General features: G+C 40.3%; 1 protein-coding gene across 4 annotated transcripts in view; it reads right to left on the bottom strand.

Annotated features, from left to right (window-relative positions):
• ABL2 (ABL proto-oncogene 2, non-receptor tyrosine kinase) overlaps positions 1-17,642 on the bottom strand; it is a 102,428-nt gene extending 84,786 nt beyond the window's left edge. For 2 of the 4 annotated variants that reach the window (XM_029227472.1, XM_029227477.1), the window contains exon 1: positions 17,208-17,642. In XM_029227472.1, coding sequence (XP_029083305.1) covers positions 17,208-17,364 — 157 coding nt within the window. In that variant the 5' untranslated portion in view covers positions 17,365-17,642. The remainder of the gene's footprint in view (positions 1-17,207) is intronic. The other 2 variants (XM_029227471.1, XM_029227476.1) reach the window with 1 other exon arrangement.
• Between the last annotated feature and the right edge of the window lie 2,712 nt (positions 17,643-20,354).

Genomic DNA, 20,354 nt, shown 5'->3' with positions numbered 1-20,354 from the left:
ATTAAGAGAGGCAGCTTGGTATAATGGAAAGCACAGTGGGCTGAAGTAAGTCTTACATTACAGTCCAGCTCTGACTGTGCCACTTATTATACATTAATTTAGTGTAAATAGGAGATAAGAGGATTCTTTTGTGGTAGCTTGTCTTAAGATATTTCTCTTTACACGACACCTGCTAACTGTAAAAAAAAAAATTGTTTTTCAAATAATATAGACATATGTAGAGTTGAAAGTGGAAGTTCCTTTCATATCTCTCCTCCCACAACCACCAAGGAGCCTGAGACTAATAGGATGCTCTTCTAATAGTCCAGCTGATAACATCTGTTTCATTCACAGCTCTCTGGGCCTAAAGGAACCTCCTCTGAATCTGACAGACTCAGAGATTCTACAGTTTGAGCTCAACATAGTTACTAGATAGAAATTTGGGTCTTCTCTCTAAGGCAGGGGGTTAGTGTGTTGCATACAACACAAAGAATGACCCAATATTTAGCAACCAGCAGAACAAACTTAAGGTAGTCATTACTGCTCTCCATCAAATATTTCTAGCTGCCCTCCCAGGCTCATAACAAAACGGCACCTTCCCCATCCCCTTGACATGATGTGATGCCAAGCATCTCTTCTGGTTTTTAAAGTTTCCACTAGTACTTGATTCACCATTCTCTATTTCCCTCTGCAACGCAACCGCCAGCATAGAATGACGGTGTAAGACCAACAGCCTGGGTTTCTGGGTGAGAAAAGATAGGCAGAATCCCTCTCCCACCTCTGCCAAGACCCCCTCCTCCAACACACACTGATCTACACTGAACAGGTAGTGTGAGTGACAAACTTTTGATGTGTTAATGCACTAAGACTGGGGTGGGGAGCTGTTGTTACCAACCTATAACCTAATCTAACTAGACAAACCAACTGATTTTAAAGTTAATATAAAAAAACAAGCAAGCAGGCATAGCCAGGAATATTCTGAAAATAAAGAGAAATGAACTAGTCCTACTGGATGGCAGCAACAACAAAGAGCTTATACCTATAAAGCACTAATTACATGTCAAACACTATTTCTAAGCACTTTATATAAATTTACTCATTTACTCCTAATAACAACCTTATTAGATAGGTATTATCATCTCTATTTTACAAATAAGGACACTGAATTATAGGGATGTTAAGTAACTTGCCCAAGATCACACAGCTAAGGAAGTGAAGATTTAAAGCAAGGCAGTTTAGCACAAAAGTCTATATATTCTTAACCACCATTCTTTAGCACAAAAGTCTATATATTCTTATTTATACCACACAATATAAAAATACACTAAAACAGTGTGATACTGGCACATAATTAGGCAAATCAACAGAAAGAACAGAAAATCCAGAAACAGAATCAAATGCACACAGGATTTTACTATACAAAAAGGTGAATAAACATAGTTTATTCAATAAGTGGCTATTTTGAAATCCCTATATCCTTTCTGTCAGCAATTCCAATTCAAGGCATTTATTCTACAGCTATACCTAGCACATGTTTCAAATGATACATAAGATTTTTCACTACAGCACTGTTTGAAACAACCAAATTATATAATTCATCCATACAATGAAATGTCATGCATTAACAAAAAGAAAAGCAAGTTCTTTACTTATTAACATGAAAGAATCTCCAAGATAAATTAAGTGGAAAAAAAAAAAGTGAGGTGCAAAACAGTATATATGCTTCCATTGTTCTCAAAAAAAAAAAAAAAAGCCTGGGGGGATACACATGCATATATGTATGTTATGTGTATATATATATGTATATATATGTGTGTATATATACACACACACACCTATCTGGAAGTATACATAAGAAACTGGTGATTTGGATTGCCAAAATTTGAGTGGCCAGGGAAAGGGGATGGCAGAAACACTTCTGTACCATATGATTTTTTTTTTTTTTTTAAGAAATTTCTCTTTTTTAATTAACTTATTTATTTTTGGCTGCACTGGGTCTTCGTTGCTGCACACAGGCTTTCTCTAGTTGTGGCGATTGGGGGCTACTCTTTGTTGTGGTGCGCGGGCTTCTCGTTGCGGTGGCTTCTCTTGTTGCAGAGCACGGGCTCTAGGTGTGCAGGCTTCAGTAGTTGTGGCACGCAGGCTCAGTAGTTGTGGCTTGCAGGCTCTAGAGCACAGGCTCAGCAGTTGTGGTGCACGGGCTTTGCTGCTCCACAGCATATAGGATCTTCCTGGACCAGGGATCAAACCCGTGTCCCCTGCATCGGCAGGTGGATTCTTAACCACTGTGCCACCAGGGAAGTCCCTATACCATTTGATTTTTTAACTATGCAAAGGTACTGAGCACTCAATAAATAAATAAATGATTTAAATTTTACAAGAGAAAAAGACTGAGCCATTTAGCAGCAGGGATAAATGCCAAAAGAATACATTGAGAGTTATCATGATAAAGAAGCTGAGCAGCCATTACACTCCATGTACTACAAGCTGAAACCGAGAAAGCCAGCTGGAAGAAAGGAAAACTGAACAGATATAGAGAGCAAAAACGATGCCAAAACGTTGCAGCCCCTAAAAGAGAAAGATGGAGTATGCAGTCTTAATTTCTAATGGCTTACTAGCTCCAGTTTCCATGAGGCCCAGACACACCACGACTCCTACCGATGGAGTGTCACGATCTCCAGTGTACACACATACAACACATGCTTCCACTGGAGTTAGCTCCACTGGTTCACCATTCCCCTCCCCACCTTTTTCTTAAGGCCCCTACAACTAACTTTTCTATTCATATGAATGGAAAGGTATTTCAGGATGATACCTTTGTGAGAGAGAAAAGTACCCTTTGTGATAGAGAAAGACTGTGATCTACCTAAGTGAAGTGCTAGAAATATCCAATCAGAATGCTGATAACTGTACCAAAATAAAACTATACATTATACCTAACTATATATCCAGAAGCACTGAAATCTGGGAATTAAACCAAGGGACAGAAGCCTAAATACAACATACTATCTTGTATTAAGGTCTCAAGATTATCTCAGCCTTAATGCTACCGTAATTGTTAAGTACATTAACCAATAAAAATGTTAGAAAGGCAACTTTAAAAAAACAATAGCTATCACTTTTTGAGTACTTACCATTCAGCACGCACCCTCTGGGAATTTTACATGTAATATTTATTTAATTCTCACAGCTGTATGAGGCAGGTACTATTAGCATGACTATTTTACAGATGAGGAAACAGACACATATAAAAAATTCAGAACCCTAAGAGACCTTCGAAATTATGTATTCCCATGCAAGTTATTTATTTTCTACCTGTCAAGATATTGGTATGCTAAATCATAAATTTAATCCAGGATCTAAACCCACATAGTCTAACACCAGAGTCCATAGCTATTAACAGCATGCTTATAAATGGCACACTGACTGATGTTATAATTGAAAGCACTCAACTAGAAAACCCAAAAGCTTCAAGAACTGCAAGTGTGAAAAATCTGTTTACATCAAGATTAGGTAACAAACACAAAGTCATTCCTGGTAGATCAGTAATCTCTTAAATATAGTTTTTTAAGGAAATATTTTCCTGTTAATAGTAATTATCTAGCTATCTTTTATTAGTATTTCTTTTAAATTCAATTCTAAAAAATATCTAAGGGGATTTCCCTGGTGGTCCAGTGACTAAGACCCCCATACTCCCAATGCAGGGGGTGGGGGTTTGATCCCTGGTCAGGGAACTAAGATCCCACATGCCGCACGGCGTGGCAAAAAGAATAAATGAAATAAAAAATATCTAAGAAGGCACAAAACAAGTACATGAAAGCTAGTCTCAAAATAAAATGGTAATACTTATTAATCCTTAATAAAGTGAATTGTATATGTTATATTGTATTTTTCCTTCTATTTTATTACCATGAAAGCTTTGGGAAGACAGTGGAGCATCAGTGCAGAAAATCTCCCCCTAGGTGCAGCACAAACTTGGGAAAACCACAAAACTTAAGTCAAGCTCTGCTTCCTACTAGTTATGTGGCCTTAAGGTAGGAGACTTACTCTCTCTTAGCTAAACATCTTCATCTGTAAAACCAGGAAATATATATAGCTTCTGGGGTTGTGTTGAGGATTAAGTGATAGGGTAGAATAAAGTGTCCAGGACACAGCAACCAATCCTTTCCCAATGCTATTATACTGCTAAAGCGCAATGGTTAAGAGCAAAACGTTTAGAGTTAGACATGTCTTATTGTGAGACCGTTTTCATCATTTATTTGCCAAGGACTAAATGAGATAACACCTGAAGTAGACTAACATATAAATGCTGAATAAGTATTACTACATAAGTAATACTACCAAAAACAAAAAATGGGCGCCAAAGGTAACTAGAAACTAAACCTAGAAAAATAATAAAAGTTAGACTCTAATCTTTCTGTGCTCTACTACTAAGCTATGGGTCCATGATCAACTTGTTTCATCTGCCTAAGCATTAGTTTATTCATCTGTAGATCAAGGGTACCAGAACACTGGGAATTCCCTGGCAGTCCAGTGCTTAGGACTCTGCGCTTTCACTGCCAAGCACCTGGGGTTCAATCCCTGGTCAGGGAACTAAGATCGGCAAGCTGCGCAGCACAGCCAAAAAAAAAAGAAAAAAAGTGTATCAGAATACATAATTTCTTTTTTGATGTGGACCATTTTTAAAGTCTTTATTGAATTTGTTATAATATTGGTTCTGTTTCATGTTTTGGTTTTTTGGCCACGAGGCATGTGGGATCTCAGCTCCCCGACCAGGGACGCAACCAGCACCCCCTGCATTGGAAGGTGAAGTCTTAACCAGGGGCCCACCAGTGAAGTCCCAGAATACATAATTTCTAAGGTCTACTCCAGTTCTAAATTTTTATACCTCTGTCTGTCTGGCTACCAAAGTCATAAATTTTATTTTAAAACAACCAACACCGTCATATATACATACACTCACCCTAAAGGAAAAAAAATATAAACCTGTAGCAGATTGAAAAATTTAGAGATTCAGGGAAATGGCCAAAAATGGTAAGCACTACAACTCCAGTTGAAGATTTTATTTATTTATTTATTTATTTTTAAAATTTATTTATTTTTGGCTGCATTGGGTCTTCATTGCTGCACGTGGGCTTTCTCTAGTTGCGTCGAGCGGGGGCTAATATTCATTGTGGTGCACGGGCTTCTCATTGCAGTGGCTTCTCTTGCTGCAGAGCATGGGCTCTAGGTGCACGGGCTTCAGTAATTGTGGAGCATGGGCTCAGTAGCTGTGGCTCTCGGGCTCTAGAGCGCAGGCTTAGTAGTTGTGGCGCATGGGCTTAGTTGCTCCGCGGCATGTGGGATCGTCCCAGACCAGGCATCAAACCCATGTCCCCTGTACTGGCAGGCAGATTCTTAACCACTGTGCCACCAGGGAAGTCCCTCTAGTTGAATATTTTAATAAGAAACATGTTAATGTCAAATACTTTAAATAAGAAAAAATTATTTTAAAAAGGAACACCTAAAAATAATGAAAAACAGTGCTAATTTATAGTTGCTACAAAAAACAGAAAATAATTACAGCATTTTGAGTACCTGCCTAGCTCGCAAAGACTCTCCTGAAACATCAATCTCACACAGTGGTAGGCCCAGAGGAGCTAAATACATTCTAGATCAGTGGTCCTCAACCAGGGGTGATTTTATCTCCAAGGGGATTTTGGCAATATCTAGAGACATTTTTTGGTTGTTACACTTAGAATGTGAGCGCTACTGGCATTTAGTTGACAGGGGCCAACAATCCTGCTAAACACCCTACAATGTACAGGATAACCCACACAAAGAACCATTCAACCCAAAATGTCAATATTATGGAGGTGATCTGACCACCAATCACAGCTACTCTCCTGGGAATCTGGAACCGAGACTAAGAAATTAAAGTTTAATATAGACCATCCTTTTGGTCAGAGAAGAGATTACCAAAAAAAAAAAAGGCAAGTATGGTATGAATTGAATGTCTAAGAGAGAAGAATAAAGTGAGCAAACAGAAGTCAAAACAAGAGACAGAAAATAAATATTTCTTGAGTTTTTAGCAGCCTTCCACGTCCTGTTTTTGGGCCAGCCTAGCTGCATTCCTGTTCTTGAGCCTCCACTATCTCCATATAAATTTTCTAGGTATTACATAATATGGAGTTGGTCTCTCCTACTTGTAACTAAGAGTCCTACTCACACACATTACCCACAGAAAACTGCTAAGATAGAAGAATCGACTACAGCAGAGTAATAGTTCAACACAAGTAAATCAAAAATAAATCTGATGAAACTTTATAATAGTAAGAAACCAATGGTGAGGTATAGAAAAAAGATCAATGAGAACTAATCTATAAATATAAGGACAACAGAGGAAATAGAAAAGGTAAATAATGTGGAAACCAGGGAAAGAGTCAAAATTTCCTGAACTAGAAGGACAACCAAAAACCAAAGACAGTTGGTATATGATATAAAGACTGAGAAATAATCATTTAAGACAGACTCCTGAAACATCTACCTACCAAGCTCTTAAGCTTTAAGAGGAAGAATTTTATACAACTCAATAACACAAAAACAATTCAGTTAAAACATGGGCAGGGGGTTTCCCTGGTGGCACAGTGGTTGAGAGTCCGCCTGCCGCTGCAGGAGACACAGGTTCGTGCCCCGGTCCGGGAAGATCCCACATGCCGCAGAGCAGCTGGGCCCATGAGCCATGGCTGCTGAGCCTGCACGTCCGGAGCCTGTGCTCCGCAACAGGAGAGGCCACAGCAGTGAGAGGCACGCGTACCGCAAAAAAAAAAAAACATGGGCAGGGAATTCCCTGGCAGTCCACTGGTTAGAACTTCGTGCTTTCACCGCTGAGGGTGCCAGTTCAATCCCTGGTCAGGGAACTAAGATCCCGCAAGCGGCGCGGTGTGGCCAAAAATTAAAGAAAGACAAAAAGAAAAATAAGTTAAAAATGGGCAGAGAATCTGAATAGACATTTTTCCAAAGAAGACATACAAATGACCAACAGGTACATGAAAAGGTGCTCAACATCACTAACCACAAGGGAAATGCAAATCAAAACTACAAAGAGGTATCACTCCATGCTGGTTATAATGACTATCATTTAAAAAAAAAAAAAAGATAGGGTTGGCAGGCAAGGGTGTGGAGAAAAGGGAGCCCTTCTGCACTGTAGGTGGGAATGTAAATTGGTGCAGCCACCACAGAAAACAGTATGGACTTTCTTCAAAAAACTAAAAATAGGGCTTCCCTGGTGGCACAGTGGTTGAGAGTCCGCCTGCCGATGCAGGGGACACGGGTTCATGCCCCGGTCCGGGAAGATCCCACATGCCGCGGAGCGGCTGGGCCCGTGAGCCATGGCCGCTAAGCCTGTGCGTCCGGAGCCTGTGCTCCGCAACAGGAGAGGCCACAGCAGTGAGAGGCCCGCGTACCGCAAAAAAATAATAATAATAATTTAAAAAACTAAAATTAGAACTACCATATGAACAGTGATCCGACTTCTGGGTTTATACTCAAAGGAAATGAAAACAGCATCTTGAAGGAATATCTGCGTTCCCACGTTCACTAAGCATTATTCACAACAGCCAAGACAGGACACAACCTAAGTGTCCATCACTTTGAAAAGTAACACAATAACAGGGAGCTACCCAGGTAAACATATATACTTTAAGCTTATAATATAGTTACCATAATTAAAATATGTTAACAATGTGCAGGAAGAAATAAAGATGAATGGAACAATCGAAAGAGTTTTAAAAAGATCTGTGGACATTTGAGAATATATAAGAAATACAGCTCTTCAAAGCAGTGGAAATTGATGAACTATTCAATTACTAGTACAATGGAAAAACATTAAGTTGGTTCCAACCTCAAATATGTATATATAAATTTCAGAAAGGTTCAAGCTGGTAATAAGAAAAATATGAGGAAAACAGGAGATCTTTAACAATCTTGTAAACAAATATTCGTCAATAAGAAAATGGTTAACATATAAACAAAATGGTTAAAATATATATCAAGAGCACAGAACACTATAAAGCTATTGAAAAGAATGAGAAATGTACACATCCTTGCATAGAAAGGTCTTCCAGACATATTAAACGCAAAAAACAAATCTGAGAGAAAAAAATTCATACTGTATAATGCATTTACTTGCATTTATGAAATGGCAAGAGAAGTATTAATATGTGCACTCACATAAATATAAATACATAAAAAGTTCTAGGAAGATAACGTATCAAACCATGAACAGTAGTTTCCTCTAACAAGAGAATATGGATCATGGGTCGGAACATCAAAGAGGACTTTCATGTCTAATCTACGTGCTTCTGTACTGATTTATTTTTTTTTTTACATTGAGATACCTTTATATATTTTCACACAATTAAAAAATGCAAATTTCAACATTAATAAAAGAAAGCTACTATAACAAAAACCTTCAAGTGTCAACGCTTCTTTCCTATAAGAAAAAGATCAGTGATATGAATTATGTCTGTTAGTACTGCTAGTCTTAGGAAAATTTTTAAGTTTACCTAAGAAAATTACCAAGTTTTCTTAGTAATTATCTGGAACCACAAAATGCTAAGTGGCAATCTTTAGTACTAACTCAGTATTGTTATTTTAACTTGCTGGAATTAGCATATAGAAAGGAACATGTTAACAAAACTGTATATGTACATATTGTATATTATATTAAGCCACAGAAAATTTTCTTTGACCTTGACCACATCAAGTGAAAGGTTTTCTAAACCCTCCCTCTCCTTGGAAAAGCAAACCAGGGAATATAAATTGCCTGGGCCTGCTGAGCTTTGTGTTCTGCTGGATCAAAAGCCAATACTGGCAGAGTTCACTACAGAGGAGCCTGCAGTACCACCACCATAGACTCAGCACGTTCACAGAACAAAGCAAAGACAGAGAAGAAGCTCAATATAGGTCTCATTTTTTTAAGCGACCAAAATAAAATTTGTCACAGTATTATAGTTAATGTGCATTTATCTGTGCATTTATTTGAGTGAGAGTTCAATTGAAAATAATTGACCTGGGACTTCCCTGGTGGCACAGTGGTTAAGAATCCGCCTGCCAGTGCAGGGGACACGGTTTGATCCCTGGTCCGGGAAGATCCCACATGCCGCGGAGCAACTAAGCCCGTGCACCACAACAACTGAGCCTGTGCCCTACAGCCCGCGAGCCACAACTACCGAAGCTCATGCGCTACAGCCCGTGCTCCACAACAAGAAAAGCCACCGCAATGAGAAGCCCGCGCACAGCAACGAAGAGTAACCCCCGCTCGCTGCAATGAGAGAAAGCCCGTGCACAGCAACGAAGACGCAATGCAGCCAAAAATAAATAAATAGATAAATTTATTTATTTAAAAAAAAGAACTGAGAAATCATTCTAATTAGTACAATGATCACAAATTTACATACTGAAATTATGCCCTCAACCCAAAAAGGCAGAGATTAGTAACCAACAGTTATTATACAAAATATCACACTTCCCCACTCACCGACACACAAGACTAGTTTATTAACTGTTTCATGAGAGTGTTCAGCAATATCTACTTAAGCAACATCATTCTTTTGGACAGCAATTCTAAATTATACCTAAAAATTCTGAGATATTAACACAGGCAATTACTGTAAAATAACTGAATAAAGAAACATAGAAAATACTCTAGAGTGTCAAACGAGTTTTTTTTTTAATTCTATCATACTACCTAAAAAGGAAAAAGAAATGTCTTTATAAGTTGCATATTAATAAACTAAATAGATCACTTTAAGTGGCTACATAGATTCCAATACAAGGAGAAAAGGAGAGTTGTAATCTATCAAGAGGGAGTGGGGGATATAAAGTCTTTAAATAAGAAATATTAGTAATACTAAGTCTAGAGGTTAAGCCAATAGTTCAACATTACCATGAGATTTCAAACTGCACTGTGAGCGCCTACTGCTCCATTTGTTAGGCCATAATATCTAAGTCTCAATCCATAGCCACAGAGTAAGTATATAGATCTAACCCTGGTCTACCATTCTGAAACCCTCATCATTGGTCTCAAGAGAGATAGGGTAAAAAAAAAAAAAAAAACACTAAAAATCTTCCTATATACACACACATACATATACATATGTACATATACACAAACTCCAAAAGGAAACTAGGCATCATCACACATAACTACAGAATCACAAATAGGTATCCCAATTTCTTTGGTCTCTTATCTTTTTCAATTTGAGCAAGCAAGGTTTTATGGAGTTTAAGTGAAAAAAACCCTGCAATTAAGTACTCAGAACATGCCTGGCACACAGCACTCAATAAGTGGCAATTATTTCTTCACAGCTTCTTCCAGGGACTAAGGCCCACTCTAAGTCTGTCAGCAGAACTCTGTGTGTCTTAACTCCCTTTTCCTGACACAAGATTCTTTCAAAAGTGCACCTCTCAACAGACCTTCTCCATATGAACTTTTAGAGATTTAAGAAAAAAAAGTTGAGGCCAAAGCATCTCTTCCTGCCGCAAAAAAAGTGGCATAAGACAGTGGACACCTGCATGTGGACACTAGACTTGCAACAAATGGACTTCTGAACCAGTTTTAAGTAGAAGAGTTAATACATTATGTTTTCTGACAACCGACAATCTTTGAATTACTTTCGATCCACCACTCTTCTTAATCTCACATTACCAACAGTTCTCAAAGTGTGGCCCCAACCAGCAGCCTTCAGCAACACCTGAAAACTTATCAAAAATGCAAATTCTCAAATCCCACCTCAGACCTAAATAATAAACTCTGGGGATGGGACCCAACAATCTGGGTCTCCACACTAAAATTTGAAAATCGTTCTATATGATCTGGTGAAGTATCAACAGTGACACTCCAAATTTATCTATTCCAGAAGAAATCTGTTAAGACTGATGAGGTTAACATTACGTATTTTGAAATCTTATACACATAGTATATGAGAAAAAGCCCAAATTGACTCACAAAATTAAGACTATAAAAGTTCTACTAAAACATGCTTTTAGCTTCCCTGGTGGCACAGTGGTTGAGTCCGCCTGCCGATGCAGGGGACACGGGTTCGTGCCCCGGTCCGGGAAGATCCCACATGCCGCAGAGCGGCTGGGCCCATGAGCCATGGCCGCTGAGCCTGCGCTCCGCAATGGGAAAGGCCGCAACAATGAGAGGCCCGTGTACCGCGAAAAAAAAAAAATGCTTTTAACAAGAAACTTTATAACCAGAGGTAAAAATAATACAAAGAGGCACAAAAAGTTCTTAAAGGATGTCAGATGAAGGAGATTACAATATAAAAAATCATTAAATATTAACTAGCAAACAAATGTGCCAGCTTAGAATGAGGTCTCAACCTAAACTTTACATGTGCCTTGGCCTGTGTTTCTAGTTCAACTTCTGTGAAGGAAGAAAAACAACAATATGAAAAGAGTAAGAAAGACCCATAAGACAAATAATCCTAAGAAGGTAACATTTACCCTCAAGGAAGGCAGGTCTAAGGTGATTTCAGATCCCCAAAATTTCACTACCTTTTTGCTGCTTTCTGAAAGTCCTTTAATAATCAAGAGTCACTTGAGAGAAAAATAGAGACTTAGACAAAACATAGACTTAAAATATAAATGCTGGACTTCCCGAGTGGCACAGTGGTTAAGAATCTGCCTGCAAATGCAGGGGATATGGGTTCGAGCCCTGGTCCAGGAAGATCCCACATGCCGCGGAGCAACTAAGCCCGTGTGCCACAACTACTGAGCCTGTGCTCGAGAGCCCACGAGCCACAACTACTGAACCCATGTGCCACAACTACTGAAGCCCACGCGCCTAGAGCCTGTGCTCCACAAGAGAAGCCACCGCAGTGAAAAGCCTGCACACCGCAATGAAGAGCAGCCCCCGCTCACTGCAACTAGAGAAAGCCCATGCACAGAAAGGAAGACCCAACGCAGCCAAAAATTATTTTTTATATATATATATATATATATATATATATATATAAATGCTAAGACAATTCTACACTTTAGCATGCTATCGTGATGACAACAGCAGCGTTTGAATTAGTTTACAAAACATTTTCACATTAGACTCATGTAATCTTGACAACCATCTTGAGGTAAATAACAATGACAACAACAAAACTACATTTACTGAGCACTTAGAGCCTTACAAAATTTTATCATTTAATTCAACAACCTGCTGAGGTTGGAGTTGTAAACCACTTACTAATGTCAGACACAAGGCAGGATCTGAACCCAATTCTATCTAATTTTAAAACCCATCTTCTTGGGACTTCCCTGGTGGCACAGTGGTTAAGACTCCACACTCCCAGTGCAGGGGCCCTGGGTTTGATCCTCGGTCAGGGAACTAGATCCCACACGCATGCCACAACTGAGAGTTCACATGCCACAACTAAGGAGCCTGCCTGCCGCAACCAAGACCCAATGCAACCAAATAAAAATATTTTTAATGCATTTTAAAAAATAAAATAAAACCCATGTTCTCTAAATCTCTACACTATGGCAAGATTTGGAGACAAAGGCTTGAGTTTTCAGGCCCATAACTTAACAGCTGTATGCCCTTGGGAAGTCACTTAATTCTCTTAACTCTTCACCTATAAGATGGGAAGATTAGTATCTGTCCCCACCTATTTCAGACTACAGCTGACCCTTGAACAACTCGGAGGTTGGGGCACCGACGCTCCACGAAGTCGAAAATCCTCTTATAACTTTACAGGTGGTCCTCCATATCCAGGTTTGGCATCCCTGGATTCAACCAACTGCGATAAAACTATAGTACATATTTATTGAAAAAAATCTGCCTGTAAGTGGACCCTGAAAGTTCAAACCCGTGTTGTTCAAGGGCCAACTGTAATTGTAAAGATCAAATAAGATAAAGGACATAAAAGGTGTTCATAAACTCAAAAAAAACCTACACAAATGTCATCATTATTGATTTTGACAGAGAGAGTAAAGAGAAAAAAAAATGATATAGTATAGTAATTGCAAGGGGAGAAGATGCTGGTTTTTCTTTTTAAAGCAAGTTGAAGACCCTTAAGGAGAAACTTCAGACTTCAAAATTTACCTGGGACCTTACTGTCAATTGGGCTGTGATAAAAGAATCTGTACCACAAATTATTTTGTCACTTCTCTAAAAATACAGACACACCCAGATACCTGTAACTTACACAGATTTGGAGGTTAACAAAAACCTAACAGCTGATTTCTTTTTAAAAGTCTGGTTCTCATAAGAATCAGTAGCCACTATACTAGGTCACCATAATTAAAATTCCCTTGCAACGGCCTTCCTGTTCTTTTCTACAGTATCATTTTCAACCTGTGGTGCCGACATCTTTCATTCTGCAAAGACTAAAACATGAACTACAAATCCTAAATAAAGAAATCAGACCACTTAAACTGATGAGTTTAAGTGAAAAGTTTTATTACTCAAAACTTCACAATTTAAGGTTAATTTTTAATAGCATTTACAGCAAATGAGTGAGAGAAAGAAGTAAAGTTGAAGTGAAATCACTCAACTGTTGTAATGTATGTCAGATATTAAAAAGACAAGGAGGTATTCAACCCTAGATTACTAGTCACAAAACATCAGCTCACCAAAAAGGTTCAATAGCAGATTTCAGAAAAATCACACAGCACTCACATCTTTCATACCAAAAAACAGCCCAATTATTTTTATTCCTTCTAAATTACATTCACAAAAGGCATTTTTGGCAAAGCAAATTATTATAACAACTTACATATTAATAAAAAAATATCATTCCCATTTTCAATGAGAAAACACCATTTCTTTTATCTACAGAAGAAAAATCACGGACTCTGATAAACCCATTTCTGTAACGCACATACATTTTTACTGACTACATACAATATTTAATCTATATTTAAACCTACATGTAAACTCAACAGTCAAACCTAACTTTCGTATATGAAATTATGTGCTAATACCTCAATACTGAAACTCAAGACAGTGACTTGTACACTAGTTGCCAGGTTTTTTGTGTAAATGTCAAACAACAGGTCCACTGAGAAGCTTTTGAATCTAATTGAATTTATTCATTCAAACCAGAATTTATCATGTGTTTCTAAGCAGTGGTTCTCATCTAGGGGCAATCTAGCAATGTCTGAAAACATTTATGGTTGTTACAACTGGTGGGGGGGGCGGTGAGGTAGTTTGCCAGAAAGGGGTGCTACTGGCATCTAGTGAGCAGAGGCCAAGGATGCTGCTAAACATCTTACAAAGTATAGGACAGACCCCTACAACAAAGAACGACCCACCCCAAAATGGCAATAACTGCCAAGGTTGAGAAACTCTGAGCTATAGAAGTTTATAAACACCCATCTGTCTAAAAACAGTACTCACTTAACCTTTGTTTCCTATATTATTTGCCAATTCTATTCTTTACATACTAGTCTTTGGCAACAAACTTACCCTATTCCCATCCTTTCAATCAGCTCCTAACTTCCAAACTTGTCAATACAGCCAATTTCAAAACTTATTATCTTTGACTCATCCCTATTTTTAATTGTAGTAGTTGTTGTAGTAGTAATGGCAGGGGCCAACACATATTTAGCCCTTACTACATGCCAGGCACTATCCTAAGTGCCTTGTACATATTAACTCATTAATCTAGGTACTATTATTACCAGGTATTCTTATTATCCCCATTTTACAAATGAAGAATCCAAGGCACAAGAAGGTTAAATAACTTGTCCAGGGTCACAAAGATAATAAGCAGTCAAGCCAGGTTTCAAATCCAGGCAGAATGCCTAAGTATTCCAAAGTCGTCCTTTCTTCTTTCATCCTCTAAACCAAATCATAAAATCCTTAAGTTCCACAAGGACAGAGACCTTGTTATACTCACAGCAACATCCCCAGGGCCCAGTACATAATAGGTGCTCAAAAAACTTTTCTTTGTTGAATGCATGAAATATCCCTCAAACTCACCCCACCTGTTTCCATTGCCGCCACTCAAGGCCAAGGCTTTCAGCACCTCACACTTGGCTTTCTCTACATAGCCTATAAACTAACCAATCAGGTAAATGGATATAAACTCCTCTGCCACATTTTCAATAACCCAGCCCATAACCCAACGTATTCAAAGTTTTCTTCCCACTGCTTCTCAATTATCAGTAGAATCATAACATCTTAAGTCAGATGGTACCTTAGAGATCATCCAATCCAACATTTAACAGATAAAGAAACCCAAAGATGTTAAGTGACTAAATCACCCAGCCAGGTGGAGCCAAGACCAGAACTTGATTCTTGCAATTTTTCCTCTAGGATTCACTCCTAGAGGAGTTGCTTAACTCATGACAGATGTGTCTCCTCACTATTCCATCAACAAATTACGTTCATTTCAATTGTTCACACTTAAGTTGTTTCTCCTGCACAGCCTGCCCTCTTTTTCTTGCTCCATAGATCCAAATCCTATTCATCCTTCAAAATCTCCTCCTATTCCATTCTTCATGACCTCCTCCTTCTCAGAAAATCTTACATCCTGAATAGATGCTAGAGGAAGAGGATCACCATTACTGGGCCAAGTTTAATACATAACTAACACGTCCCACAAAGCAAAGCTACTTGGATCATTTCTTCCCTGAAAGCTATTTACCCATTCTTTGCTCCTATGTTTCTGGAACTGATTTCAATACAGACTAACTTATATGGCACCTTCATAAAATGTTTATATACCTGAAAGAGAAGCTCACTCACATCTTTTAGAGTAGACACGTAACTCCTGAATAGCCCAAATCACCTATACCTCTTCCATTAGGAAACTCAGGTTGTTCACAAAGTCCAAACCCAGAACTCTGATACAACTCACCTAGCAGTCACAGCTTCTAAGGTTCATCTCTTTCTCTGCATACTATCATTTGTCTTAACTTCCTCCAAAACTCCATTTCTGAGGAATAGTTCACACTTCTTTTCCTTCCTCGTCTTCCCTACACTACACAGTATAGAATACCTTCTTTTATCTTTTATTATTTTCCACATGCCTCTTCAGTGAAAGTCCAGTTTGCTACCTCTCATCCAACCTCAACTAGCCAGTCCTTTATACAGAAGTCACATCTATCTCTTCAGCCTCTCTCAGGTCTTAGGGTATCTCAACTCCATGAAGGTTAATTTTGGTTTTATCCCCCCTTCTCCATTCTCCCTTCCTCTAGACAAGTGGCCTCAAAAGTGGTGTGGGTGCAGCTCAGAGGAAGTGCAAAAGGATCCACTGGGCTGCTGGAAAAAATTTATTAGAACTCTTGTCATATTTATTTTTTCATCTCATCCTTTCTTAAATTCTGTTTCTGTGTACATTTCTAAGTTACCCATTAGTACAGTAATAAAGATACATAAATTCTTGGAGTACGTGATCACGAGTCTGGAGACAACTGTTTTAAAAATACCTTGATAATGAGGACAAAGTAATAGGTTCCAGACCATACAGAGGATGTAAATATGTATGTGTGTGTGTGTATATGTATATATATATATGCACACCTGGTAGGAAGAAAAACTCTTGTTTGTATCCAAAGTCCTAATGATGCCCACCAACCTCTAACCCCTGCCAGCCATCTCAGAAATGTGTCCTACTCGAAAGAGCAGAACAGAGGATGGTTTGGCAAAGCCCTTCATTTCCAGTTTGAAAAAAAAAAAAAGAAATTCAAAGTGCTAAGATACTACCCTTATCTTTCCCGTAGAAGGGTATTTCAGGACACTGTTCACTATCCTGACACTGCTCATTGCCTGATTTATACGTATATACTTCAAAGGCCACTACCTACCGAGATTCAGTTCCTATTTCCCAATCCCTCGAGGCACAACTCATGCTCCCTTCGCTAACGACCGATTTCTACTAACACCTGGACTGAGCTCACACCTCCCTTCACCCTTCTCTCCCCTGAGGACACTATCCACCGTCTTCCCCGAGCCCCACAGTCGCGTCCCAGTGCAGAAGACAGTCCATCCAAGGTCCCTAAGACCACTTCTCTTTCCTCCTCCGCCCCCGGGAGCTGCCAGCCAGGCTGGAGACGGGAGAGGGGGAGGGGTGTGACTCGCCTCCCGTGACTGGCCCAGATGGCAGCAGATTCCGCCCCCACTCTTGGGCACCCCTCCACCCCTCGACCCCCTAGAGCTGCCTGTCTGCCTCCCACCCCGCCCCAACCCCACCTCCGGCCTTCCCCACGCCCTCACGCCGGCTCCCGGACACACTCACCGTGCTGGGTGAAGATATTGAAGCCGGCCTCTGCGGTGCGCCCCGCCAGGTCCCGCCTGCGGCTGGAGGGCCTGGCTGCGCTGCTGCCCCGGATCCCGCGGGGTTGCGACTGCTGAAGCCCCGGAGCCTCCCCGACGCGGCCCACCTGCTGCCCCATCCCTGCACTTGCGTACTCCCGCGCCCCCGCCGACCCGTGGTCACATTCCTCCTCGGCTCCGGCCTCGGGCTCCAAGCGCTTGCTCCGGCCTCTCCTTCCCACTCGAGGCCCCGGCCCTGAGCGGTCCGGCCACCGGCGTCTTCCCACCCGACTCCTCACAGCAGCTGCCGCGCTGCCTCTCGACGCCTCACAGATTCTCCTTTTCCCTCCCCATTCCGCGGCTCCGCGCCCTCAACGCTGCTGCCGCCGCCGCCGCCGCCATCTTTAAACCACCGAGCACTGGGAGAGCGTGGGACAGAGCGTCTCCCGCCCCCCACCCGACCAGTCACCTCCGCTACTCGGAGGGAGGGCTTCCCGGCGGCCCCGCCCCGCCCCGCCCCGGTCCCGGCTCGTCCGCGCGCCCCTTCTCCTCGGAGGGTGGGTTCGCCCCCGTCCCCCGCAGCCCTCGTACCTACCTCACTGGCACGCCTACCGCTGCTTCATGTCTTTCGGCCCTTCGGTTCGTTCGCGGCACCTCGGCCTCCCACATCCGAATCCGCCTTAGCCACCTCCTCCCACGTTCGTTTCTATATGCTACCGCCTTTTTTAGGGTTGGTCGGTCTAAAGCCTTCCCTGTCCCACCTCCACCTGTCAAATCAATCAGTCGCGCTGAGCGCCCCAGGTGCACAGCTCGCTCTTTAGCAGGCACAGTTGGGACAGAAAAGCACAAGGCGTTTGGTGCTTGCCATCCAGGTGAGGCTCCCTAAAATGCCCCGGAGAATTCCTTTAAATACCCTCGTCACCAAGCCGACCTACAGTCAAAAGTAAATGATATAAAATTTACATGAAGATAATAAAAAGGTACCTTATTTCATTGTAATTTTTTGAAACTATTTCATAATGTTAAGTTGCACTCGCCTCGGTTGTCTGCACTCTACAGTCTCATTGGAGAAGCAGTTATGACCCAGTTCCTCCTATCGTATTACCATGAATTCCTCTTGAACTCCTTTACCGTGTAACCACGTGTGTTTCTGTTACCCTTACATTGCTTGACAGTAAAGCTAATCTTCCTACCGGCATGCTTTATATATAGTGCACGTGGTCAGGTCTCCTTTGATGACAAAGGAGAAAAATAAAACTACCTTTGACCCTGTTTCTGAATGAGAACTTATCTTTAACTTATGTTGTCTAAAGACAGTGACTCAGGCAGAAATGTTTTTAATGCGCGCACACATACATATATATGTATAAATATTCACTTATCATCTCCCCCCTACTGAGCATTCTTGCATGTTAATATTGATCCAGTTTTTTACATTCTCAAAGAACTTGATAATTATTCTTTAGCTATTCATTTAGCTTCCCTATTTCCTTTATAAAAAGCATCAACTATTGGAGGTACCACACTGAAAATTTGCTTTAAAGCAGAGGATGTGGGAGCCATTGCAAAGAAGCAACGAAACAACCATTGGGAAGATAAATTTCAGGGAAAAAGGTGGATACAGCTCTCCTTTACATGTCTTTCATAGAACCGGGCTGACCTTAGATGAACCATTAATACTCACTACTATAAAAGTCCTCTGAAATTATTCCGTTGCTATCCAGGGTATGACCAGAAATAACTGAAATTGCCCACCAGACGGGAACAGAAACACTATGCTTTAGCACTGGATACAATATGAATTTTCCATTTGGTCAAAGTTTTCCTGTGTTTAAAATACTTTGTCTTTTCCTTTTAATTCCTGAAGTGTTGCAACTACTGAAAAAAAAAATCATTGACAAGGGATAAAGGTGGTCATAGAGCCATGATTTGGTTTGTTGTTTGATTTTTATTATCTGAGAGAATTTAATTTGGGGGATAATGGTCTGGCTTCTCTAATTCTTTCATAGTATGTAATGGGTAAGTGTAGTATAGTGTGGTGGTTAAGGGAGGCACTTAAGTGCTTGAGGTCAAAACTGGGCTCAATATTCGTTTGCTCTTAGACAAATATTTAACCTCTTTGTGCATCAGTTCTTCATCTGTGAAGTGATGGCGACAGCAACAGTACCTACCTCACAGGGCTGTTGTGAGAATTAAATTGGTTAATATACATAAAGCACTTAAAACAGTATTTGGCATATAAAAAGCATCATACAAGCACTTACTATTAGTACAAAAAATGTAATGTTTTCAGAAATCCATCAACTTTTCCAGGCCTAATTTTTTTCAGGTGGTATATGCTTAGATAATAGAACAAATTCTACAGTATTTATTCATGTGAGCCCCTATCCACCACCTGCCACCTTTATTTAACTAAAAACAAAAACACCAATCAACCAATAAAAACAGGTGGAATCATATATCGCTTTATTAGTCATTCCTACCTGGTCATCACCAGTTACCTGCACATGTGAACTATTGCATGTGAAATATTACCTTTGTTTAGCATATGAATATTCCTCTACCAGAGAGTCTTAAGATCCTGCCTAGACTGAAGCAAATATCTTGTAAGTGGAGATGTTTTTCAAAGTGAAATGGGAATTTTCAGAATTGGGGGGGGGGTGTTGAAAGACCAGGGAGAAACCTACTTACTTATGTGCAGGACACTATTTCATCTCAATGTAACCAAGCCCAAGTGACTCACCTGAGAATTACAATTAAACATTTAAAACGATTAAAACATTTAAAACAATCCCAAGTAGTATTAGCTCAAGCTGAAATGAGGGCAGCTGCGAACTCCAGGCAGGTGCAGAAACCGGATGAAAAAAAGGAGCAGGGATGGTGCACAGTAGCACAGGGACAGCCTCACCTGAGCAGTGGCCAGGGGACGGCCCCAAAAATCAAACCCATCATCAACACCAACAAGGCACAATGAAGACATAGATGCTCATCATCTTTACCTTCCCTATAATCGGAGTAATACCACTATTTCCAGAAGCAGGGAACTGGTAAGCAATGCTTCACTGATCCCTGTCTTTACCCATCTGGATTTCCAGGCTATTGCCACATCCTTACATTTTCTCCCATATTA

The sequence above is a fragment of the Monodon monoceros genome, unplaced genomic scaffold (genome assembly GCF_005190385.1).
Source record: "Monodon monoceros isolate NGI ecotype Baffin Bay Population unplaced genomic scaffold, NGI_Narwhal_1 Super_Scaffold_18, whole genome shotgun sequence".
In the NCBI taxonomy this organism is placed as follows: Eukaryota; Metazoa; Chordata; class Mammalia; order Artiodactyla; family Monodontidae; genus Monodon; species Monodon monoceros.
The sequence above is the reverse complement of the archived record's forward strand: the minus strand, read 5'-3'. Positions and strand labels throughout refer to the sequence as shown.